Raw genomic sequence first — 26,729 nt, 5'->3', positions numbered from 1 at the left:
TCTCTGCTAAGGGCACAGGACTACTTCACCGCATCAATGGGAGAATGGATGGGGCCATGTACCGTACAATTCTGAGTGACAACCTCCTTCCCTCCGCCAGGGCCTTAAAAATGGGTCGTGGCTGGGTCTTCCAGCACGACAATGACCCAAAACATACAGCCAAGGCAACAAAGGAGTGGCTCAGGAAGAAGCACATTAGGGTCATGGAGTGGCCTAGCCAGTCACCAGACCTTAATCCCATTGAAAACTTATGGAGGGAGCTGAAGATGCGAGTTGCCAAGCGACAGCCCAGAACTCTTAATGATTTAGAGATGATCTGCAAAGAGGAGTGGACCAAAATTCCTCCTGACATGTGTGCAAACCTCATCATCAACTACAGAAGACATCTGACCGCTGTGCTTGCCAACAAGGGTTTTGCCACCAAGTATTAGGTCTTGTTTGCCAGAGGGATTAAATACTTATTTCCCTCTGCAGAATGCAAATAAATTCATATACTTTCCACAATGTGATTTTCCGGATTTAATTTGTGATGTGCTATCTCTCACTGTTACCAATAACCTACCCTTCAATTATGGGCTGCTCATGTCTTTGTCAGTGGGCAAACTTACAAAATCAGCAAGGAATCAAATACTTATTTCCCCCACTGTATACCCGTAACACCTCAGTTACTACTTATGGCCCCTTTACACATTCTCTTCCTTGCCCTGTCCCTTCCTAATCTTTTTCCCCTCCCCCTACCGCTGTCTACCACTGGAACTCACTGCCCACCCATGTCCTCTCCCATCTTGCTCACTACTGCAATACCCTACTCACCCCCGTCCCTCACCACCTCACCATCTCTCCTGTCCCCCTCCTCCTTCCTAGCTCTCAACCTTCAACACTTCCTTCCTGCCATTAACCCATCCCCATTCCTCCTAAGCGCATCCCGTCTTCGTCGCCCTACCTCCCCCACCCTCCTCCGCACTCTCTTGCTCCTCCTCCTGCTATCCGCAGGAGACATCAATCCCAATCCAGGTCCCCCACACCTGTCCTCGTCCTATCCATGCAAACGTTTCCGGGATGTCTCCAATCTCATATCTATTCCCCTCCTCCCCCCCTCTTCCCTCCCCTTCTCATGTGCACTGTGGAATGCCCACTCGGTCTGCAACAAACTTCCCTTCACCCACGATCTCTTCATCTCTCATTCCCTTCACCTGCTTGCCCTAACTGAAACCTGGCTCTCCCCTGACGACTCTGCCTCAGTTGCGGCTCTATGCCATGGAGGCTATCTCTTCTCCCATACTCCCCGCCTAGTTGGCCGCGGAGGAGGCGTCGGGTTACTACTCTCGCCCTCCTGTAGCTTCCAACCCCTCCTCCTACCACAGTCTCACTGCTTCTCATCCTTTGAAGTCCACTCCATCAGTCTATTCTACCCGTTGCCACTCAGAGTGGCAGTCATTTACCGCCCCCCTGATAAATCCCTCCCTTCATTCCTCACCGACTTCGATGCCTGGCTTTCTGTTTTTCTTGAACCCTCATCTCCATCCCTCATTCTCGGAGACTTCAACATACACGTTGATGACCTGTCCAACTCTCACGCTTCTAAGTTCCTCACTCTAACATCCTCCTTCAACCTCCAGCTATGTTCCACCACCCCTACTCACCGTGATGGCCATTGCCTTGACCTCGTCCTCTCCTCTTCCGGCTCACCCTCCAATTTCCACACCTCAGCTCTTCCTGTCTCTGATCATCACCTGATCACCTTCACACTTCTTCACCCTCCCCCTCAGCCACGCCCAACATTAACCACTACTTCCAGGAATCTCCAGATTATTGACCCTCCCACCTTATCATCTAGTATTTCTAATCTCCTCCCCTCCATCATGTCCTCCGAGTCTGTTGACGAGGCTGTCTCCGCTTACAATGCCACTCTCTCCTCTGCTCTGGACACCCTTGCACCATCCACCTCCCGTCCCACAAGGCGTACTAATCCCCAGCCCTGGCTGACCCCTTGCATCCGTTACCTTCGCTCCTGCGCCCGATCTGCTGAACGCCTCTGGAGGAAATCTCGCACCCATTCAGATTTCCTTCACTACAAATTCATGCTATCCTCCTTCCAGTCCTCACTATTCCTTGCCAAACAGGACTATTACACCCAATTGACTAATTCTCTCAGCTCTAACCCTCGTCGTCTCTTCGCCACCCTTAACTCCCTCCTCAAAGTGCCCTCCGCTCCCACCCCCCCGTCACTCTCTCCTCAATCACTGGCTGACTACTTCCGCGACAAGGTGCAAAAGATCAACCTTGAGTTCACTACCAAGCCACCTTCTCCTCTTCACCCTTCAACCCTCTCCCTCAACCAACCAACCCAGACCTCCTTCTCCTCCTTTCCTGATATCTCCGAGGAGGAAACCGCCTGCCTTCTTTCCTCCTCAAAATGCACCACTTGTTCCTCTGATCCCATCCCCACCAACTTACTTAACACCATCTCTCCTACTATCACCCCCTCCATCTGTCATATCCTCAACCTCTCTCTCTCCACTGCAACTGTCCCCGACACCTTCAAGCATGCTGTAGTCACGCCACTCCTCAAAAAACCATCACTAGACCCTACCTGTCCCTCCAACTACCGCCCCATCTCCCTCCTACCCTTCCTCTCCAAGACACTTGAGCGCGCAGTCCACAGCCGCTGCCTTGATTTTCTCTCCTCTCATGCCATCCTTGATCCGCTTCAATCCGGTTTTCGCCCTCTTCACTCGACAGAAACAGCACTTTCTAAAGTCTGTAATGACCTGTTCCTTGCCAAATCCAGAGGCCACTACTCCATCCTCATCCTCCTGGATCTATCCGCCGCTTTTGACACTGTCAATCATGACTTACTTCTTGCCACACTGTCCTCATTTGGGTTCCAGGGCTCTGTTCTCTCCTGGTTCTCCTCCTATCTCTCCCACCGCACCTTCAAAGTTCACTCTCATGGATCTTCCTCCACCCCCATCCCCTTATCTGTTGGTGTTCCCCAGGGATCGGTCCTTGGACCCCTTCTCTTCTCAATCTACACCTCTTCCCTGGGCTCCCTGATCTCATCTCATGGTTTCCAGTATCATCTCTATGCTGATGACACCCAACTGTATCTCTCCACACCAGACATCACCGCGGAGACCCAGGCAAAGGTATCGGCCTGCTTATCCGACATTGCTGCCTGGATGTCCAACCGCCACCTGAAACTGAACATGTCCAAGACCGAGCTTATCGTCTTTCCACCAAAACCCACTTCTCCTCTTCCTCCACTTTCTATCTCAGTTGATAACACCCTCATCCTCCCCGTCTCATCTGCCCGCAACCTCGGAGTCATCTTTGACTCCTCTCTCTCCTTCTCTGCGCATATCCAGCAGATAGCCAAGACCTGTCGCTTCTTCCTCTTTAACATCAGCAAAATTCGCCCTTTCCTCTCTGAACACACCACCCGAACTCTCGTCCACGCTCTCATTACCTCTCGCCTGGACTACTGCAACTTACTCCTCACCGGCCTCCCACTTAGCCATCTATCCCCCCTTCAGTCTGTTCAGAACTCTGCTGCACGTCTCATATTCCGCCAGAACCGATATACTCATATCACCCCTCTCCTCAGGTCACTTCACTGGCTTCCGATCGGATACCGCATTCAATTCAAGCTTCTCCTTCTTACCTACAAATGCACTCAGTCTGCTGCCCCTCACTACCTCTCTACCCTCATTTCCCCTTACGTTCCCGCCCGTAACCTCCGTTCACAGGATAAATCCCTCCTCTCAGTACCCTTCTCCACCACCGCCAACTCCAGGCTCCGCTCATTCTGCCTCGCCTCACCCTATGCTTGGAACAACCTTCCTGAACCCTTACGCCAAGCCCCCTCCCTGCCCGTCTTCAAGTCTTTGCTTAAAGCCCACCTCTTCAATGCTGCGTTCGGCACCTAACCCTTACCGTTCAGTGAATCCAGACTGCCCCAATTTGACTGCCCCTATCGGACCGACCGTTCACTTGTCTATTAGATTGTAAGCTCTTTGAGCAGGGACTGTCTCTCTTTGTTAAATTGTACAGCGCTGCGTAACCCTAGTAGCGCTCTAGAAATGTTAAGTAGTAGTAGTAGTAGACGTGCTGGAAAAGGAGCCATTTTGGATCAAGCAACGCGCTGGGGAAGCACTTACTTGATGATAAAGCGTGTGCTTGAACTAAAAGACTTTCTTGAAGAACTGGACAATGTAAATGTTTCATTAAAAGAAAACCAGTGGGCTCAAGTTACAGAATTAGGCTACTTTCTTACCCTTTTGCTGTTACCAAGAAGCTGCAATATGAAGATTTAACACCATGTAAATTCTTCTTGGAATGGAAGGGCTTGATATATAACCTTAACAAAAGTGGGGGGTTAATTGCTGATGGCATTGTATCTTCAATGAGGAAAAGAGAGGAGCTCTTGCTGGATAATCAAATTCTCTTAGCTGCTATTTATGTTGATCCAATGAGCCGAATTTTGTTGAGCAGTGAGTGACCAAATTGCTACAGGAAAACAGGCTATGACATAGCAGTTCGCATGAAAGGGTTGCTACCTGAAACTCATAAACCACTGAATGAAGCTAAAGCTATAAACACTGGTGGTAATGGTAACTCAGGTTCATCCTCTTCAAATGAAGAAGAGAATTTTCAAGCCTATTTGGACAAAATGGAAGCTTCGAAAGCAAAGCGATGTCGGTTAAGCATGGAAAAGCAACCTGTAAATGTCCATATAAAGAAATTCATGCAAGAGTTTTTTTAAAGGATTAAAAGAAGTGGAAAAGTTTGACCGCTCATCAAAACTGACTATAGAAGAAGCCATCATTGTTTATCCAGAGATTGTCAGTGATGCAGCTAGAACCGTAACAGCAATGCCACCCACCCAAGTCAGTGTTGCAAGACTTTCAGCACTGAAAATAATCAAATCAGATTTAAGGGCTTCTATGAAGGAGGATCTGGCAGAAGCAATTCTGTTTCTAAGAACAATATATTAGTTAATTTTGGATTATGTTTAACAGCTATTCTATAGCTATATGTGCCAAGTTTAAATAATTTACAAGTTGTTTTAGGTTTTCCAAATGTTTTTGGTTTATGTAGGTTAACTTTGATTTTGTTCTAATTTCCAAAGGATGTTGTTCTAGAATTTCCAAAGGACGTGGTTGTTCCAGATTTTTATACTTGCTAATGCTATGATGACTTTATACTTGATAAAAAAAACAATAAACATAACCTTGTTTTTTTATGTGTGTTTTTTTGTTTAAACTTTAGGATTAATGAATATTTATAGTTTCTTTAATAAATAAAATAAAAAGTCACAATGACATAGATTTTAAACCCAAACATTAACATGCAGCCTTACATGCTGCACTCTTTCAGTCAACATGCAAAAAAAAAAAAATATTAAAAACTGAGGAGTCGGAGTCAGAGTCGGAGGTACCATAAACTGAGGAGTCGGAGTCGAAGGATTTTTGTACCGACTCCACAGCCCTGGTTCTGCATTCTGTTAAGAATAATACAGGTGAGGAGGGGGGTCTGTTGTATGGGATAGTATGAAGGCTGTAATCGGAGGTGAACCGATAGTGTGCGGCACAACAAAAATGAATCAAAGAGGGATGGGAGAAAGATTTAAGATATCAATTCATACAGCTAGAGTCACTTCATAAAAAAGCCTGCTCTAAACCAAACTAGAAGGGAAATGGAGGACACATTAGTAACAAAGCCCTGGCCTTTCAGTTAAACCTGGCAAAACAGAATCCAAGATGGACACTTGAGAGTAGTCACGGGAAGGAGCAGCTCTGCACTTCCCAGTTCGTAGCACGGGGAAGAAGTATAAGGGGAAGCCGGTGTTTGAGCAGGCAGCCACTTACTGGCAAGTTTCCATCACTGAAGCCTTTGCCGCAGTGAATACGCTGGTCCCCCTGCAGAGCCGCAAGAAGCAGCGGCCATGGGGGATGCTGATGTCAGCTTGAGCAGGGGCTGCGCAGCACAAGTCGTGAGATGCGTTCTAGCTGGAGAGGAGAGCCCGCGGTCTGAGTTACCTCCTGGGATGCCTTCACAGTAGGGTGATGTTCTGGTTCAAGGGTTTAGGAATTCTGATGTTGCTCCAGATTTTTCTGAATTGCCTCGGTCAGTGCTGCATGATTCAGTTGTGGAGGCACTGAAGACTCTGTTCCCATTGGTAAGACTGGACAATATTACTCTGGATTTGGTCTGGAGAAGGCCTGTCTTCTTTGCATGCAGCAATTACTTCTATGACAAAGGCGGTGGTAACCTTTATTTCTGTTGTGGTTAAAAATGATAATACTTTATCTCTGCAACCCTTGTTTCAGAAAGGTGACTCTGAGTGTTCTGAGTCACTGAAGGTACAGTCTGCCTTGGTGAAAGATAAAATTATTAATCATAGCTTTTTAAGGAGCTACTTTGAGGAAATTTTGATGTTACCTAAGGATGCTTGTCCACCTGTGGCTATTATCTTACTACTAAAACTAAAGCTTCAACGGCTTGGGAGAGGCCATCTGGAGCTGCTGCAAATTTGGAACTGCAGGATATATCCCAGGACAGTTTGGGCCTGATGGCTTTTCTTGAAAAATCAGTGTCTCGAGAAAATCTTTTGGTCACCTTTGTTTTTCCACAAGATAGGGATCGTGTTTTGAAACTTCTGTCATAGACAAAAAACTTTTCGTGGGCCAAAAGTTTGGATATTTCCTATTTTCAGAGAACCAACAGGCTGGCTTATTCTCTCATCTGTGTGATGTCATTTGACGGAGCCTGGTGCGGATGCTGACTAGCGAATATAGTAGAAGATCCTAGCAGCATCCCACCGTGTATGTGCTGATGCCTTCCCAACCAGTGCGCAAGCATGGGTCCTCCAGACTTGTTTTTTTCTGCGGAACTGAGAGGATGTGTTTGCATATTCCCTCTTAACACTGCTGCTACTTTTTTGCAAAGTGACTTCCCATGCAGGTTTCTTTTCATTATTTTAGTCACATTTTTCTTTTTTTCATTTTCCTCCATCCCTTGTATTTTTAAAGGGATTTTTGGCCCTTTTTAAGTTCTTTATTTTTGGTTGTGGCTGCCAGGTTTAGGCCATAGCTCTGACCTCAATTTGAATGCACCCCTTTTTGAGAGTTCAAGATTGAGAAGTTTAATTTGGACGAGATTTTTTTTTTTTTTTTTTTATGTCACAGAAGACCCCCAGTGACTCAAGAGGTTTGCCCAATTGGTGCATTGGGTGCCTTGGGCCAGATAATGTCCCCTCAGATTGTGATCTCTGTTTGAAAATGCAGGTGAGAACTCAGCAGGTGCGACTGGTTCAAAGAGAGCAACTTTTTGGCTCCTCGAAGTCCAGAACCCTGGTGGCATCGACCTCCATGGCTGCTCAGATTTCAGTATCCATTGGGAGTGCACCAGCATCGAGAGGATTTCCACTTGTCTTGACACCAGGCACTGACAACAGGCCCTGGGATCAGTCAACATCGGACCAGACACCGAGGGCGAGCACGGGTTTGGCGACATCATCGTCGACACCAGGGAATTGAAGCTCTATGCATTGGGAGAAGCCCAAGAAACAAAAACACTGGTCTTCCTCAACGCACGGTGCTGGGAGCTCTGAGACATTGGATTCTCTGATGCCCAAGAAAATGCTGGTGCTGGGAGGAGTGCTTCACCTCCTTAGAAGAGGTGCTGGTGTGTAAGTTTTCGAGCGGCCTGGTCCCTGCCACTGGTTTGGCACCGATATCTTCTCAGATTGCCTATTCAACGACTCCCATGCCTTAGACGATGCCCACCTTTGATGAGCGATTCCGGAGCATTCTCCAAGAGGAGCTGGCGCAGTTACTGCAGGGGCCTTTCGCTCAGGCATCGAGGGTGCTTGCGCTACCAGGCCCTCTCTGAGGCTCCATTGGTGCCAGTGCCCAGATCTTTGACACCATCGCCTCGCAGAATGTTGAAATCTGGACACGCAGTACTGCAGGCGCTCTCTTTCACTAGTTTTGTGAGGGAAATGGATGTGGCTGTCCCATTTTAAGTTGCAGATGGAGGAAAAGCCTAGGCCAGGAATGCTGTCTGTCCTGGACTATAAGTCTTCTCCTCCTAAGGAAGGGGTCACTGTGCCATTGCACCCTATCCTTAAGGATGCATTATTGAAGAACTGGGAGTCAGGTCGCACCTAAGAAGGTGGATACACAAGGTCGTATGCAGAAGGCTCCCAGATTTGAGAGGGCACATCTGCTCTCAATCAGGGCCAAGCGTTCTCAGTCTCATGTCTCAGCACCCCCGGGACGAGAGGCCAGAACCATGGATTCATTTAGGTGAAAGACTTTTCAGGACTCAATGCTCATTGCTTGCATTTAGTCCCACCAGCTCTATACATGCCTTTACTTGGAGTCTTTATTGAACAGTATACTGAGTCTGGCGGGCTCTCTCTTTCTTTGAAGCAGACCGTCAGCAATTTTTAGCAGTGCTGAAAATTTATTACAGACTGCCCCAGTGTCATCCGGATAATGCTGGGGTGATCTGTAAATAGAGTGAGTGCTGACCCCAAAGGTATCCGATTAGTAGCAATATTCGGTCCATGAATTTTTTTTTTTTTTTTTTTGTTACATTTGTACCCCGCGCTTTCCCACTCATGGCAGGCTCAATGCGGCTTACATATTGTATACAGGTACTTATTTGTACCTGGGGCAATGGAGGGTTAAGTGACTTGCCCAGAGTCACAAGGAGCTGCCTGTGCCTGAAGTGGGAATTGAACTCAGTTCCCCAGGACCAAAGTCCACCACCCTAACCACTAGGCCACTCCTCCACTTCTCTTGGTGATAAAAGGCTATTCTAACTTTAGCCAGTTAGATATCTGGATAATTGGCTGGATATCTGAATAACACCTGCATAGGGTTAGAGTTACCATATTTGTGGAGACAAAAAAAAGAGGACACAAAAAATAAAATGCCGCCCTGCCCCAGCCTCACAGTCACCTTGATTCCCCAAGAAAGCCAGATTCTATAAGAAGTGAAAATACTGGTAAAAGTAACAGAAATATATTTTCTTCTGTAGTCTAAATAACAAAATTAGAAAAAAATGTACATGTCCCAAAAAGCAAACATACATGAGCAGCATGTCCCCTTTTCTTTTCCCTCCCATCCATGAGCAGCATGGCCCCCTCTCCTCTCCATCCTCTTCTATCCATGTGCTGTATTTCCCACTTTTCAATTTCCTTCCCTCCTCTCCATGTACAGCATGTTTCCTCTCCTCTTCCTTCCCTCCCATCCCCTCCCATGTCTACCTGGCAACCCAGGTGATCTAGTGGCATCTTTGGGGCAGGAAAGAACCCTGCGCTGACCTTCCCGCTGCTGCTGCTTCTTGAAAATGGCTGTCGAGACTTCAAGCGGTGGCCTCACAAAAGACTTCCCCAAAAGTCTTGTGAGGCCTCCGCTTGAAGACTTGGCAGCCATTTTCAAGAAGCGGTGGTAGTGGGGAGGTCAGCATCAGGAAGCAGGAAAGAGTGGAGTTCTTTCCTGCTTCAAAGAAACCACTAGACCATCAGGGTGCACTATGGTAGGCTGGGGGGAGGGAAAAGGCAAGCCCACCCGTGTGCCAACCCGCCAGCCAGCCCAGAAACCTGGATAAAAGTTCTGGCTGGAAAAAAATAATCCAGACACCAGATAGTCCCCTGAAAAGGAGAACTTGTCCAGGGAAATCTGAACTTATGGTAACCCTACACCAGCACTGATCAGTCATTATCTGGATACTGGCACTGAATTTCTGGATTTCAGCTGTGACCCTGGCTGAATATTGAACTGAAAATTATGTTCTTTTTTTTTTTTGGACTTTGGTACTTTCTCACTATGTTCATTTGTGTTGTAGGTATAGAAAACCTGCCATGTGAACTGCAGAGAAACTTTCAGCTGATGCGTGAACTGGATCAGAGAACAGAAGGTGTGTTCAGGTACACGATGAACTCTCTGCGGTAATGACTAACCGCTGAAAAGAAAAAAGAGGGGATTAGAAGCTAGATCTTGAGAGGCTGAATGCTATCTTATTAGGATGGTCTGTATTTGTTTATGGTAGTTTTATATTCTATATTTTTGTTGTAAATAATTTTGGTTATTTCTTTATAAAGAAAGGTGGTGCCTAACTACAGATGTTTAATGTTGCATGGGATGGTTTGCACTTTATATTTGTATGTAAGATGTATAATTATACTACAGCAAGAGGCCCTTACTGGATGCCCACCGGAAGGGTGGAAGGCCAGATTTTAGGACTAAGGCTGTAAAAATACCAGCTAGGTTTAAAAATCTATGACTGGCTGAGCAAGGACTTGCTTTTCCTGCAAGATCTTATCCACTGGAATAGTGGTAGGCCAAGCTACATAGCTTTGAAACCTGGTGCTACTTCCAAATAGAGTGTAACACACATAATGAAGAAATTAAAGACAGAAATGATAAGAAGTTTGGTTCATAACACGGAGTCTGTCTTTATAAGATGGCGCTCAGATTACAAGATGATATGAACCTAATATATCCAAATTTAGATATCTTCATAAAGAAGTTGTTTTGTTCATGTTTTGATGTTTGGATGTCTGTATCTAGGGAGATGTTCATGTTTTGATGTTTGGATGTCCGTATCTAAGGAAATGTTTACAAAAAGGGAAATTGCGCAATAGCTAAAACGGAACTTCATAAGAACAAGTTGTTGACAAAAAAGGAAATTACGCAATAGGGCACCTGGCCGGAGGGCATGACTCATGGATGAAGCAATATTAGAGCTCTCCATAGACTTGTATAGTGACCAAATTGTATAAAAGCAGGGTGCATGCAAGCCCTAGAGAGAACTTTTCTTCAACGCCTCGGAAGCAGCAGAGCTCCGGTCAGCTGAATCCAGAATTTGTCTGATGAATGTACCCGATTAAAATCTGATATGCAAATAAACTCTCCATTCTAAATGATGGTTTGTGGGCTTCACTTAATGATGAAAGGCTGTAAGTACAAATGCTTTTGTTGCATCCAGCAGCTATCTTTCACTGCATTGTATAACTTGTAATCTGATTCCAGTTTGTCATAAGGCTGGTACCTTTTCCTTAGATCTAGCGTCTCTCTCAGTGGCAATTTCTCTTAGAACTTCACAATTCCCTGATTACCCCAGTACTAATGCTATTTGGAGATGGAGTCAGATTAAGGTCACTCTAGCCTTCTTGGGGGGGGCTCGGGACCCCTCAATTCTTTACAAAGAGTAATAGGAGTCTGCAGGTAGAAAATGTTTTTCATTTTGTTTTAGTACATGCTTTTAGAAAATGAATAAAGAGCAGCGTAGAGCTAGCAAAGAAAGCAAAAAGGTCTTTTTCAGAGGAGAAGCAGGCCGTTGTTCACGTGTGGATGACATCTAGCAGCATCCCACCGTGCACTCACTGGTGCCTTCCTACCCAACTTGCAATCTCGAGTCCTGAAGATAATTGGGTCTGCCAGAACGGTTTGGGCAGCGGAAGCCATGGGCTTTCTACTATCCTGAAAAGGATTGCATGTATCCTCTAAATGCTTAATTACTCTCACCTTATATCTGCTCATGACTGCTTTATGCAGACTGGGCAGTAGCAAGCTCCATAATTAGAACGAAGCCCAATAGTCAGTAGATATAATAATATAGTTTATTAGCATTAGTATCTTACCCAAAGGCAGTACAGGCAAGCAGGCATTCACATAGTAGAACAGCACTTCACGACACGTCCTCTCTCTCCAGCCTTCTCCCCTCTTCTGCAGCCTTCTCATCTGATACCCTTCAGACTGCCCTTTTTATACCCTTCTGACTCTATTCATTCCAATGGACCCTAGCTTTCTCACCAGAGCTCTTGGCCTTTATCAGTTGATAAGAATGACTTCACGTGTTCCCAAGCTCTAAGTATAAACAAAATATGTTCAGGACAACATCTGTGAAGAAATTACTTCACAGGTCATTTTGCCCTTTTCAGCTCCCCCCCCCCTACTTGCACCTGACCTACTACTATCTTCCATTAGCCAAAACATCTTCGCTCATGACTTCTCGCAGGTGCCAGTCCCAGTCCCAGCATTGTTGACAAGAGCAAAGTCACCCTCCCTTGTCAGCTTTGTGGGAACTCACTTCAGCTTTTGCTGCAGTGAAATGTATTTTGTGTCAGAGATTATGTTTGATTTTTACAGGCCTAATTCTTAGCCTTAGCCATTGACCTGTATTTCACTGAGAGCAAGGGCTAGCATATTTCTACAGTCCCTCAGTCTTTGTTTTTCTGCAGAGCTCAGAGGACACGTTTCTGCCTTCTCTTCACGGCTTGCATTTTTTCTAGTGTTGCAGTGCCTTCCTGTGTGGCTCTTTTTGTTTTTAAAAGGTATTTTTTCTTTAATCTAGTTTTTCCTTGTATTTCATAGTTTTTTTTGGCACTTTGTTTCCTTTTACTTTTCACAACTGGCTAGGCCCATTTTTAGGCCGGAGCCCCGACCTCAACTAAACACTGCCCCCTTTTTTCTGCTCAAGATTGAGGAGTTTAATTTGGCTGCAATTCTTTTTTTGATGTCTCATGTGACCTCCAGTGGCTTCAAGAGGTGCGACCAATGTAATTGGGTGATTTTTGGTAATGGACCTGCACTCATGGTGCATTGGGTGCCTTGGGGCCTAACCATGAGCCTAACTGTTTTTCTCTGTGTTTAAAAATTCAGCTGATATCACAGAGGGTATGGCAGGCCCAACATGAGAAACATTTTGGCTCCTCAAAGACCTGTGCATCAACATCGGCACCAGAAGCACTGACCTCGGCTATGAAGGCTTCTACATTCACTGGGAGTGCACTGGCGTCGAGACGGTCTCCACCTGTCTCTATGGGTGCTCCCCGGGACTGGTCAGCATCGGAGTCGACACAGAAGATGCGTATAGATTCAACGTTGTTGGCACCAAAGGTCTGCGATGCTAAGCATCGGGGAAGCTCAAGAAGCACAAACATCGGTCCTCTTCAATGCATGGTGCTGGGAGCGCAGGGGTATCGGCATTGCCGATAACCAAGAGGTGCCATCACTGAGAGGAGTGCTCCTCCTCTTTGGAAGAAGAGCCAGTACATGACCCTCAGAGCAGCCAGGTCCCCTCTACTGATTTGACAAATGATGCCTTTTCTGGCTGCCACTGTATCAGCTCCCCTGCCTTTGCTGCTGATACCTTTGAGTGTTTCCGTGCAATGCTCGGGGAGAAGCTGGCGCAAATGTGGCAGCAGCAGACCACTTCGGCATTGGCAGATCAGGCCCAGCTTCTCTCTAAAGCTCTTTCTATGTCTGTGCAAACATCTTTAGTACCGGCACCTCGATGAGTGTCGACATTCACATTGGCAAAACTTATAGAACAGACAATCTGCATTCAACTCACGACTGGCTAATTGAAAGTGATTGGTTAGACACATGTCAATCTGGATTCAGACCTGGGTATGGAACAGAGACAGTTCTTATGTCCCTTCTTTTTTTTTTATATTTTAAATTCTTTATTAATATATTTCAATACAACACTAAACAGTGTGATTATGCAATCGGCATTATTTTACAAGAGAAATTGTAATACAATAAGGAAAGAAAAATATCTTATCGGCCTATTCGTCCACAAATAAAAAAGAAAACAGGATCCAAGAGTTCACATATCTAGAAAGAAATTTAAAAAAAAGTAACATAACGGCTGCTACCTCAGGTTTCTAGACCCAGCTTGCTATTTAGGGAGGGCATATAACATTCAAATCAACTCTAGCATCAAGAAATTCTTTTAACTGTTTCGGGTCTACAAACTGGAACTGTTTGCCCTCAAGCAGTACATTACAGATACAAGGAAAACGTAATACAAAGTTTACTCCCATTGCCAACACTCTGGGGCGCAGCTCTAAAAAAGCTCTGCGCCTCACTTGAGTAGACTTTGAGAGATCAGGAAAAATACGTACCTTTGAGCCCAAAAACAGATTTTCTAGGTGTCTTAAGGAAAGTCTTAGTACAGCATTCCGATCTGGCTCCAGCACAAAAGTGACCAGCATAGTTGACCTCTGAGTAATTATTTCCAGTGAACTTTCCAGGAATGAGGTAAGGTTCATACCTTCCCCCATTACTGGGGGGTTTCCTTTCATACCCTTCGAATTCCAGATGTAATAGGCCCGTGTAATGGGAGGCAGTGAATCTTTATCCATTCCTAGAATGTCAACCATATATTTTTTTACCATTTCCAAAGGAGAAATTAAAGGAGATTTGGGAAAGTTGAGAAACCTCAGATTAAGTCTTCTAGCCTGGTTCTCCAGGTACTCCAGACGTTTATGTAGGAAATTATTGTCTTTAACCAGTGCAGCTTCCAGACTCCCCCTTTCTTGAAACTCATTATTCACCTTTTCCAATTTCAAGGATTGCTGTGCAGTCACTTGCGCTTGGAGCAGAGCAGCTTCAGAAAGCGTTTTAATATCAACAATATTTTCTTTCGAGGTATTCTGCATAGAGGTTTGAATGTTGTACACCATATCCCATAGTGACTCTAATGTCACTATTGCTGGTCTAACCACGCCGGCAGCTATGGGGAGAGAGGGAGATTGAGCCTCAACACGGGAAAGTCTAGAAGTAATATCCTGAGGTAATACCTTTGAAGCTGATTGAATCAATTGTTCTCGTAGTTGAGATCCGCTCTCTGTTGCCACAGTCCTTCCCTCCAACAGATTAGGTTGAACCACTCCGGTTTCCGTTTCTGTTCGGGCTGCTAGCAACTCACTCCCTGGCTGAGGCGGAGCAATTCGTTCCACGGGGCTCAAGGAAGCCCCGTTTACACTCTCTATCGACGCCGATGCAGTAGGGGTCGAAGTTCCCTGAGGACCCGGTTGCTGCTTAGAAAATTGCAGGGTCGTTTGCCTCAACGTTGAAGAGGTTTCGGGAACCGAGGGATATTCCTTTACCTTTCCCCTCTGCTTCCCCATCGATAGCGAGGCTACAGAGGCACCGATAGAAGCTAAAGAACTAAGCAACCTCTAGGAGCAAACTCAGGTGCGTCCGTTCACAGCGCCATCTTGGATCCTTTCCCCCTTATGTCCCTTCTTGATGATATGCACAGAAACCGTGACAAAAGATATGCGTTGATATTAATGTTGCTGGATTTCTCAGCAGCCCTTGACACTGTGGATCATAATATTATGCTTACAAGGCTGGCAGAAATAGGCATCAGTGGCACAGTATTTACATGGTTCAAATCCTATTTGTCAGGCAGACAACAATCAGTTCTATACAACAACAGCACATCATTACTTTGGGAAGTCATTACTTTGGGAAGTGGGGTGCCACAGGATCCATTCTGTCTTCCATTTTATTTAATATCTACCTCAAGTGTCTGGCTGAGCTTCTTTGGTCAGTGGACACAAAATTCTATATCTATGCTGATATGCAACTTCTCATATCCACTGAACCGGATCTACCCACAGCCTTGAGTAAACTGACTGTCTAAATGCAAATCTTCAATGGGCAAACAACAAAAACTGTGCCTGAATGTAAGCAAAACAGAGATTCTTTGAGTACCTAATACAAGAGATTCTCTCTGCAGCTCAAACCCTCCACTCAAAGGTCCTATGCTTCCAAATGGAAAAGATTTTGCATCTAGTGTTCTCATCAGTTAGACCCTTCTTTTACACCTATACCATCACTGCTCGTCTCAAATCAATTTCTCTCACAGTTCATAATGCAGCAATATCTTTTTATCAAAAGGATCATCAAAGCACATCTCTTTCTTCTCATCCAATGGAGCGTCACTTTCTTAAAGGATTGCTCCACTTGAGGCCTTCATTAGTCTCACCTTCATGGGATCTCAATTTAGTTCTGTCTCAGCTTATAAAACCTCCCTTTGAACCTTTGACTTCAGCTTCCCTACAGTTTGAGTTTCCGTAAAATGTTAAATTGACCTTTTCAAAAAATTCTTACCGATGGATAATTATGTTACTATGTTATTGATTATTGTTGACTAAATTTACCTACTATAGTCTTTCCCCATTATCTATCTAAAATTTTGTTCTTCTGTATTTGTCTTCATATTTCTATCACTTTGTTTCACATTGAATTCGTGCTTGCATGGGATAATGTGGGATATAAATGTCAATAAATAAATACGGTGCTGTTCTCGATGTCGGGGAGGAAGCTTCCCCAGAGTCAGAGAGTAGGACTGTACCTTGGTGTCCTTCGAGGTGAGGACATGGTTCCTCTGAGCTGAGGCAGACACAGACTCTCCCAGCCCGCTCTGAGTACGAGGAACAGTCTGAATGGGACTACTCATGGGACTCTGAGGAGAACCCATGTTACTTCAGAGTATGGTATTCCCTCTGATTCCTTCCCGCCTCAAGAGAGATGAAAATCTCCACCTGAGGGTCTCTCTTTCACCGGATTTGTCAAGGAGATGGTTTCAGCAATCCCATTTAAGTTGGAAATGGAGGGAGAGCCCAGGGCTGAGATGCTGATTGACCTGGACTATGAGTCTCCTCCTAAGGAAGGGGTCATGGCACCATTACACTCTATCCTTAAGGATGCGCTGATGAAGAACTAGGAATCTACCCTCTCAGTGCAAGTAGCACCAAAGAAAGTGGATACGCAGTATCGTATCCAAAAGGCTCCTGGATTTGAGAAGGCCCAGTTGCCACTCCACTCTCTGGTGGTTGAGTCTGCCCTCAAATGAGGTACGAGCTCCAGGACTCATGCCTTGGCACCCCGAGGTAGAGAGGCCGGGACACTAGATTTGTTTAGGAGGAAAACATTTCAGGCCTCAGTGCTCATTGCCCACATCCAGTCCTGCCGGTCCTACATGAGCCTGTACTTGCAGTCCCTGGTCTGCAGTACGCTCAGTCTGGTGGACATTCTCCCACAGGAGCAGGCCACTGAGCTTTTCTGGCTGGCCAATAAGCAGCTAGAGTGTAGAAAAAATCTGGTCAGAGGGGCTTATGACTCTTTTTTGATGTGACATCCAGACTCTTCACCATGGGTATATGGATGCACAGACTCTCATGGCTGTGTGTCTCTGACCTGGAACCAGTGATTCAGGAGAGGTTAGCAAATGTGTCAAGCTGAGGAGATAATTTGTTTGGAGATAAGGTAGAGGAGGTCACTCACCTCAACAAGATACAGATACCATCCAAAAACTATCTTGGCACTCTTCAGCTGCACCCTCTAGCTCTCTGAGGTTTTCCAGGAGGGCTAGGTGGTGTCCCTATTACTCTCAAAGGCATAGGTTCTTGCTGTCCTCCTGCTTTGCCCAGCAGTCCCAGGGCCAGCATCCCAGAGCCCTCAAACCCCCGTTCTCAGACGTCCCAGTTGGTGCCCCAATCAAAACATGGGGTGAGTTTTTGACTGGCTGCAGTAGAGAATAGCCATACTCTTGACAGTTCCAGATGGCCTTCCGTTGGGGGGAGACTGAATTTTACCATAGGGGTGTACTACCGACTGCCCGACCAGGATGAGCAGACTGACGCAGTCATGTTAAAGGAAATTAGTGAGGCAAATAAAATAGGCAACACAATAATAATGGGTGATTTTAATTACCACAATTTCAACTTTCTACAAACTACACAAGGTTGAGAGGAGAATGTAGACTGTCACACATGAAAAAATGTGGAGAAAAAAGACCTCAGTATAACCGGCAACACTTCCTTCCAAAGGACACGCCTTATAATAGGGATGAGTGCCTCTTTAATCATAAGTCTCAAAAAAACTCCACATGCAGTCTCTTCATGAACTCCTGTCCATCCACCTTCAACAACCTCATAGGTGGAGACACCACTAAATATACAAATAGTAGCAATCAAAAATTTTTTTACTTATCTTGGATGGTTAATCCACGATGAAAAGTCTTCCTCAATATCCAGCAGGTTCAGATTTCTATAATCGTTTTTCCTCAAATTCCTCAAAGGAAATTAGAGGGACATGGGATCGGAGGTAGTGTCTTACTGTGGATTAAAAACTGGTTGAAAGATAGGAAACAGAGAGTAGGATTAAAAGGTCAATATTCGCAATGGAGAAGGGTAGTTAGTGGGGTCTCTCAGGGATCTATGCTGGGACCTCTGCTTTTTAACATATTCATAAATGACCTTGAGATGGGGGTAACTAGTGAGGTAATCAAATTTGCCGAAGACACAAAGTTATTCAAAGTTGTCAAATTTTAGGAAGATTGTGAAAAACTACAAGAGGACCTTACGAGACTGGGCGTCTAAATGGCAGATGACGTTTAATGTGAACAAGTGCAAAGTGATGCATGTGGGAAAGAGGAACCCAAACTATAACTATGTCATGCAAGGTTCAGCGTTGGGAGTCACGGACCAAGAAAGGGATCTAGGTGTCATCATAGATGATATGTTGAAAACGTCTGCTCAATGTGCTGCTGCGGCTAGGAAAGCAAATAGAATGTTGGGTATCATTAGGAAAAGGATTGAAAACAAAAATAAGGATATTATTCTGCCATTGTATCGCTCCATGGTGCGACCGCACCTTAAGTATTCTGTTCAATTCTGGTCACCGAACCTCAAAAAAGATATAGTAGAATTGGAAAAGGTGCAGAGAAGGGCGACAAAGATGATACAGGGGATGGGACAACTTCCCTATGAGGAAAGGCTGAAGAGGCTGGGGCTCTTCAGCTTGGAGAAGAGGCGGTTGAGGGGAGATATGATAGAGGTCTATAAGATAATGAGTGGAGTTGAATGGGTCGATGTGGAGCGTCTGTTTACGCTTTCCAAAAATATTAGGACAAGGGGGCATGCGATGAAGCTGCCTGCAGTGTGGTAAATTTAAAACGAATCGGAGGAAAATTTTCTTCACTCAACGCGTAGTTAGACTCTCGAATTCGCTGCCGGAAAAAGTGGTTAAGGCGGTTAACTTAGTGGACTTCAAAAAAAGGTTGGACGGCTTCCTGGAGGAAAAGGCCATAGAATGTTATTGAATGGACGCGGGAATAATACACTATTTCTAGGATGGGCGGGACAAATTGCTTGTTCTTTTGGCCGCTATCGGTGACAGGGTGCTGGGCTCGATGGACCTTTGGTCTGTCCCAGCTTGGTGATGCTTATGTACCATCACAGGTGGCCCCATGTAATTTCCAGACGGTGGGTTCTTAAAATGGTTCATCTTGGTTACGCCCTCCATTGGCGGCAAAACTCACCAAATAGAGCATAGTCACTCAGCTCTCAGCACAAGCAGGTATTTACAGAGGAAATCTCCACCCTTCTCCAGGCCAATGCATTTGAACTCATGCTACCAGGGGAAGAAGGGAAGGGATTCTATTCCAGGTACATCATTGTGGGGGATTTCATCCCATCCTAGACCTAAGGGCCCTAAACAAATTCCTGGTTAAAGAAAAGTTCAGGATGATTTCCCTTGGCATTAGTTCTTCCCATGATTCAGGCAAATGACTGGCTATGCTCTCTGGACCTCAACATGTATACGCTGGAAGAGAGGAGGGAGAGAGGAGACATGACAGAGACGTTTAAATATCTCAAGGGCATTTATGTACAGGAAGAGAGCCTTTTTCAAATGAAGGAGAGCTCTGGAATGAGGGGGCATATGACAAAAATAAGAGGGAATAGGCTTAGGAGTAACCTAAGGAAGTATTATTTCACAGAAAGGGTGGTGGAGGCATGGAATGGCCTCCCGGTGGAGGTGGTGGAGTCGAGGACTGTTCCAGAATTTAAAAAGGCATGGGATAAGCATGTGGGATCGCTTAGGAACAGGAAGAATTAGGGGCTACAGAGGATGGGCAGACTGGATGGGTCATATGGCCTTTATCTGCCGTCATGTTTCTATGTTTCTTTGCTCTCTGGACCTAAAGGATGCCTACACCTACATTTTGATACTTCCTGGGATGTATCTCAGATTTTGCCTAGGAAAACACCACTATCGGTACTGCATACTGCCGTTTGGCCTCGTGTTAGCTCCCAGGGTATTCACCAAATGTCTAGCGGTAGTAGTTGCATATTTACGCAGGCTGGGAGTATATGTGTTTCCCTATCTGAATGATTGGCTGTTAAGAGCACATCACGGGAGGGGGTGTTGAGTCTATGCGCCTGTTGGGGTGTTGGAGTTACTAGGGTTCATTATAAACTTCCCAAAGTCCCATCTTCTCCCAGACAAGCAATTGGAGTATATAAGAGCCTTGCTAGATACATTGCAGGCTCAGGCGTTTCTTCCACAAACCAGAGCAGAGACCTTATCAATGCTTGCCTTCAGGTCCGTGCCAGCAAGCAGGTTACAGCTTGGCAAATGTTGAGATTGATGGGCCATATGGCCTCAATAGTGCATGCCACTCCCATGGCATATCTCCACTTGAGAGAAGCCCAGTGGACCCTAGCTTCCCAGTGGTCTCTGGCATCTGGGAACTTAGCGGATGCCATCCAGATTCCCCTAGGATTGACTCATGTCCTTCTCTGGTGGACAATTTGAACGAATTTGAGTGTGGGACTACCATTCCAAATTCTACCTCCACAGAAGGTGCTAACGGTGGATGCATCCAACCTGGGCTGTGGAATTCATGTAAATTGACTTCATACCCAAGGGACTTGGTCTACTCAGGAAACAGATTTTCATATCAATCTCCTCAGACTGTGGGCCATTTGGAACACTCTAAAGGCTTTCAGAGATTGGCTGCAAAGCCAAATTCTCATCCAAATGGACAACCAGGTTGCAATGTTTTATGTGAACAAGAAATGTGGGCATGGGATCCTACCTCTTGTGGTCAGAAGATAGTGGGCCCGTGGCAATGGTCCCTCTTTCACAGAATAGACCTCTGAGCCACATAACTTCCAGGAAAGGAAAACTGCCTGTTGGACAGACTGAGCAGATTTTTGCAACCACACAAGTGGTCTCTCAACATGGCGTAGCCTGAAAGATCTTCAGAGAGTGTGGCACACCCTTTGTGGAGCTTTTCCCCCAGTTCTGCTCTAGGCTCAGATCACATGGCAGACTGGCGTTGGATGTATTTCTTCTGCATTGGGAGGAGGGTCTCTTATATACCTATCCAGTATGTCTTATAGAGAAAGCTTTGCTGAAACTCAAGCAAATTAGGGAACTATGATCCTAATCACGACCTACTGGCTGAGATAGATATGGTTCCCTCTTCTAGAGTTATTCTGCAAAGATTCGTGGAGATTGAATTATTTTCTGACCCTCATCATGCAGAACAAGGGGTCTCTTCTGCATCCCACAACCTCCAATCCCTGGCCCTCATGACTTGGATGTTGAGAGTGTAGAATTTGAAACCTTATGCTTGCCGGAGGGTGTCTCATGTGTCTTTCTGATTTCCAGAAAAGACTCCATTGAGCAGTGATATGATATAGTGCTTCTAGTCCGCCAACTCCCAAAAAAAATTAGTTCAAAGAGGTTAAAAAATATAAATGTAAAAAATCATCAAAACATTAGAGATCTGAAACAAAATAGTCTTCAAGCACTTCTGAAAAGAAAACTAAGTGGGAGATATCCTCACCAAAATAGGTAAAGAATTCCAAATTTGTACAGTTTGATATGAAAAAGATGTTTGTAAAGATTTTTTTTAAATATTTTACATCTGTAAAGGATGAAAAATACAGAAGACGATTATTACCTGCCTTAGAGAAAGTGGGGGTTAAAGGAAAAGAAAAAAAGTGTGATCAGATACTCTGGTCAAGAACCATCAAAACATTTTATAGACCCAACAGGCCAATTTAAATGAAACCCTAGCATTGACAGGAAGCCAATGCAGCCTAACCAGACAAGGGGTAGCATGATCAAATCTTTTGTTTAATCATCTTGGCAGCAGTATTCTGTAAAAGTGTAATTTAATTGGGCAGATAAAAAGCAATATAAACCATTATAATAATCTAATGAACATAGAACAACAGACGGAATCAATTCAGAAAAGTGCTTTTCCAATAATAATGCATGAAAAGACATGAGCTGATGCAGTTTAAGAAGTACAGCTACAAGGTGTCCAAAAAGACACCAAGTATTTTTGACACTGTCCACCTTTGAAGTCAACCCATCCAATAAAACTAATTCTATTGAGATAGTATTCTCTTGCCTACTAAACCAAAGAAGTTTGGCTTTATTCTTATTTAATTTAAACCCATGTATTGCACTCTGATCTTCAGTTCAACTTACACAAGATGAGACACATGATAAAGTAGACGTTATGTCATCATTAATCGGTATTAATACAAGCATATCATCAGCATATGAAAAAAAACATAGAACCAATAGTAGATAACCCAAAGCAAAAAGAAGACATAAATGTTGAACAAGGTCAAAGGAAGTGGAGAACCCTGGGGAACTCCAGAACGTGATGCCTATTCTCCTAAAAAGTCACTTGACATTTTTACCCTATAAAATCTCCATGTCAAAAGGCTTGCACCCAATTCAAGACCTTACTTGAAATATCCAGAGAACTCAACTTAGAATTTCATGATTGACTGTGCCAAATATAGCTGTAAGATCAAACTGTAGCAGTATAGAGACTTTACCCCAAGGAAAGAATGCTTTCACTTCAGTTGTAATTGCCAGTAGTACTGACTCAGTTGAATGAAAGGGTCTAAAATCAAATTGAAAATTGTATAAACAGTTAAGTTTGGTCAGGAAATCTGACAGTAACTCTGCCACATAGGCTTTGAAATGTTTAACAAGCAGAGGAATACTAGCCACAGGCTGGTAAGTAGCAGGTTGCCTAATGTGCAGCTTTGCATCTTTAAGAATTGGTGTTAGAATTATACCTCCCAGCAAAGATTGAAAAGACCTCATCTGGTACTCTTTTTAAGTGGAGGCAGTTTGCTGTCTGGTGTGAGGGTGGTGCCTTAGATCCCCTACTTGTCCTATACAAAAACTGCTTGAATATCTCCTTCACCTCTCTGAATCTGGTTTGAAAACCAACTCTGTAAGGATTCATCTCAGTATGATAGTGCTTACCATCACCGTGTGGGAGGCAATCCCATCTCTGTATAGCCTCTAGTTATTCACTTCATGAGAGGTTTGCTTGACCTTGAGAGGTTTGCCAGTCAGACCTCCAACTGTGTCATGGGATCTCAATGTTGTCCTCACCCAGCTGATGAAGGCTCCTTTTGAGCCACTTGATTCCTGTCTTCTGAAGTATTTGACCTGGAGGGGTCAATGAGCTTCAGTCCCTAGTAGATGATCCACTTTACACTAAATTTCAACACAGCAGAGTAGTTCTCTGCACACACCCTAAGTTCCTTCCTAAGGTAGTGTTGGATTTCCATCTCATCCAGCCAACATTTTTTCCAAAACCACATTCCCATCCTGGCGAGAGTGTACTGCATACTTTGGACTATAAGCAAGTCTTAGCCTTCTATCTGGAGCGGACCAAAGCCCATAGACAGTCTGTCACAAAATGCCTAGTGCCCACCTAAAGGGTCTGTCCCAGAACTGCTCAGGTCTGCTGCCACCTGCACACGTGCTCTACACTGGCATACCCTTCCACTCGCCTCTGAGTGAGTCTCCCACCCACAAGTTATTTCTCTGGTGGTTTCTAAGGACACTGGGGCCACAATCCCAGGGATCCCACAGTTCCCAGAAAGCACCCACTGACCAAAACACAAACCATCAGGATTCTTAGTCTGTCCAGGACAGCAGAATCAATAAACTAATAAGGTTTATTGCCAGGAAATTGAACAGTGAATGGTAAGAGAAAATAGTGGTGAAAACAGGTAAATCAAACAGGTATTAATATTAAAACTAACTAAACATTTGTTTACTACCTGAGTAGTAACGGGAGTTCAGGAAATATAGCTATTCAAGCAAAATATAATTGCTCACAGGGCCTCAGTGGAGTGAATTCCTTAAAAAAGGTGGTAAATAAATCCTAATAAATAATAATAATAATCTTTCTCTCTCCTCTCTCTCTTTTCTCTCCCTATCTGAGACTAAAGACTACCTTTCAGCTTAGGCAGGAAAAAACTGTCACGTCTGTAACTCCTTTACAAAAAAAAAAAAAAAAACAGTCGCCATCTGCTGACCAAACAAGTGATATGCACTAGGGAACAAATATGTCATACTTTCACATAAGAAGTTACAGATAAAAGTCCCCTGTTTTGTCACACAGTCCACCTAGCTTTTTGTTTCTTTTGACCCAAACAGGATGGGACTAGTCATTGATAAACACACAATTTCCAATTGGCTAGCAGATTGCATCTCCTTTACCTATGCCCAGGCTGGGCTTACTCCTGAGTTTCCTGTCAAGTCTCATAATGTCAGAGCCATGGTTACATTGGTAGCCAACTTGAGGTCAGCCTCCATTGAAGAGATTTGCAAAGCTGTGACACAGTCATTTGTTCACACATTCACATCTCATTACATGACAGCTGGTTTGGTCAGACAGTCCTGCAGAATTTGTTCAATGTCTAGAATCCAACTCCATCCCCCTAGGCCCAGTTTTCTTCTGTTCCAGGCTGTGCCTCCCCAATTAGTAGACAAATTCAGGTTGATTGAGTACAGGTGTCGACGTTTTAAGTCCCTATTGTCCTAACGTTGTTGTTTTCAGTGAGCCTGGTAGCTAGGGATTCCCACAAATGAGGCTACAATGGCCTGCCTGACCTTGGAGAAAGCAAAGTTACTTACTCAGTTGTAGCAGGTGTTCTCTAAAGACAGCAGGCCAAGTATTCTCACATAGCCTCTCACCTCCCCTTGGAGTTGCATTCTGTAGCTTTGTACAATGACTGAGGGACCTGAGCTCGCTTGTTGGGCAGGAAGGCAGCAGCGCATGCATGGTGGGATGCTTCTAGAAATTTATACAACTTGTCAACGTTCGCACTGGGCTCTGTCTGATGATGTCACCTACGTGTGAGAATACATGGCCTGCTGTCCTCGGAGAACACCTGCTACAGGTGAGTAACTTTGCTTGATTCTTATCAAAAGTCTAAAACAAAGTAACCATATCAATCTCACAGACCGACATCCAGTGTTATTTACTGGTATTTTCCTCAGCCTGACATGTTTTGGTATTAAGTCTGCAATAAGGGACTCTGTTAAACTGATATCACCTATCTTCTGGTCAGTGGTGGGTGCAGAACCTAAGGGGAATAAAGGAAAAGGAAAGGAAAAAAAAATAAAGGAAAAGAGAAAAACATCAGCTGCAGGATACCAACTGCATAATACATAAACCCCCATGAAAACCTGATTCAAATCTTACTGTAAAAATAACGGAAGAAAACACAGGGGTCTGTTTACTAAGCCTTGTTAGCATCTTCCACACAGCATTGCCGACACAGCCCTTTCAAAGTGAATGGGCTGTGTTGGCAGTAGCACACAGCCAGCCGCTCTACCAGCTAAGTAAACCCCAGTGACAATGTACTTGCCTTCAGTACAGATCAGAATATCAATTGGACACCTAGAAGAAATGGTATAATTAAAACAATATAAATAGTATACTGAATGATGGAAATTCCAACAAACACTGCTTGAGGACTGGGTTTACTCTGGTGTTTAAAAAAAAAAGTGCCAGGAATATATAAATACAAATCCATTGGCTATTTGGTACCAGCCTTCTTCAGCCCAAAAGCCATCCTTCCCAAAAGACACTCATATATATATATATAAACAAACGAACAAACCTCTCTAAAGAAATCTTACGCCTAAAACAATTATTTCAGAATGAAGCTAGGACTATTGAAATAATCATTATTAGAAAGCCCACTCATTAGCAATCCGGTCACAAACCTTTAAAAAAAAACTAAAAAGCTGCTTTAAAATGACTATAATCTTTTAAAAGCACATGCCCATTACCATAAATAAACATGATTTTTACTATAGAGAAACATTTTCATGGTTCAGGAATCTCATCTAATGCCAAAGTCAGTGAGAACTACAGTGAGGCTGCAGATAAACGCTGAGTTTTTCCTGCCTCTGTATATGACAGCTTAGAAGCCAAATCTCAGCAAGATCAGGCTTAAAAATAAACTTATTTAAAACATTAAAAAGCCCAGTTTTGGGGAATGAAGAGTCTGGTACTATATAGCCCATTTATTTGTACTCATGTATTCCTGGTGCTTCTTTCTTTCTTTTTTTACACTAGAGTAAAGCAGTCCTCAAGCGGTGGTTCTGTTTAATGTATATTTGGTGTGATTTCCTTCATCTAATATATGATTTTTATTGTTTTAATTATACTTTTTCTTTTAGGTGTCTGACACAGTGACCTTTCCTGAAGGTAGTACAGCGTGTTGCTACCTGGTTTTAGAGTAAGTTTTTGAAAGATGTTTTGTAAGGGTTTATATGTAACGGTTTTCCCTTTTTCTTTGTTTTTTGGTGTTTGTCTTTCCTTTTCTTTTGTTTACTCCTTTGTTGCCCTATTAGGTTCTGTACCCACCACTACTTTATATGTGATAACAGTTTAATATGGTCCCTGATGAAGACCTAACACCAAAACATGTTGGGTTTACAAAATACTGCAAAAAGTACTTTTTAATGTCAATCCATGGGATTGATATTGTTACTGATGATATTTCATAAGAATAAAGATCTTTTTTTGCTTTTTTTGCTCTTTCTACACTGCTCTTTGATTTTATTTATATAGTGCAGTGGACCTTGCCTCTTCTTTCAGTATCTAATATAATAAAACGCACCCTCAACGTTCTGAGGACAACGTTCTGAAGCCATCTGACGTCACTCCCAGGCTGAAGGGTTCGTGGATTTGTGGTGTGAAGCCTTCAAGCCAGCCAGCCGTCTCTGCCCCGCCTTCGCGTCAAACGTCATGACGTCGAGGGCGGAAAAAAA

At 44.2% G+C, this 26,729-nt stretch overlaps 1 protein-coding gene across 1 annotated transcript in view; it reads left to right on the top strand.

Annotated features, from left to right (window-relative positions):
- ING5 (inhibitor of growth family member 5) overlaps positions 1 to 26,729 on the top strand; it is a 327,421-nt gene that overhangs the window by 22,065 nt on the left and 278,627 nt on the right. Inside the window, exon 2 of the mRNA XM_030216998.1 lies at positions 9,862 to 9,933. Within this exon, the coding sequence (XP_030072858.1) occupies positions 9,862 to 9,933 (72 nt within the window). The remainder of the gene's footprint in view (positions 1 to 9,861; positions 9,934 to 26,729) is intronic.

This window comes from Microcaecilia unicolor, chromosome 10 (genome assembly GCF_901765095.1).
Source record: "Microcaecilia unicolor chromosome 10, aMicUni1.1, whole genome shotgun sequence".
Lineage (NCBI taxonomy): Eukaryota > Metazoa > Chordata > Amphibia > Gymnophiona > Siphonopidae > Microcaecilia > Microcaecilia unicolor.
This window is presented reverse-complemented; position numbering and strand designations above follow the sequence as displayed.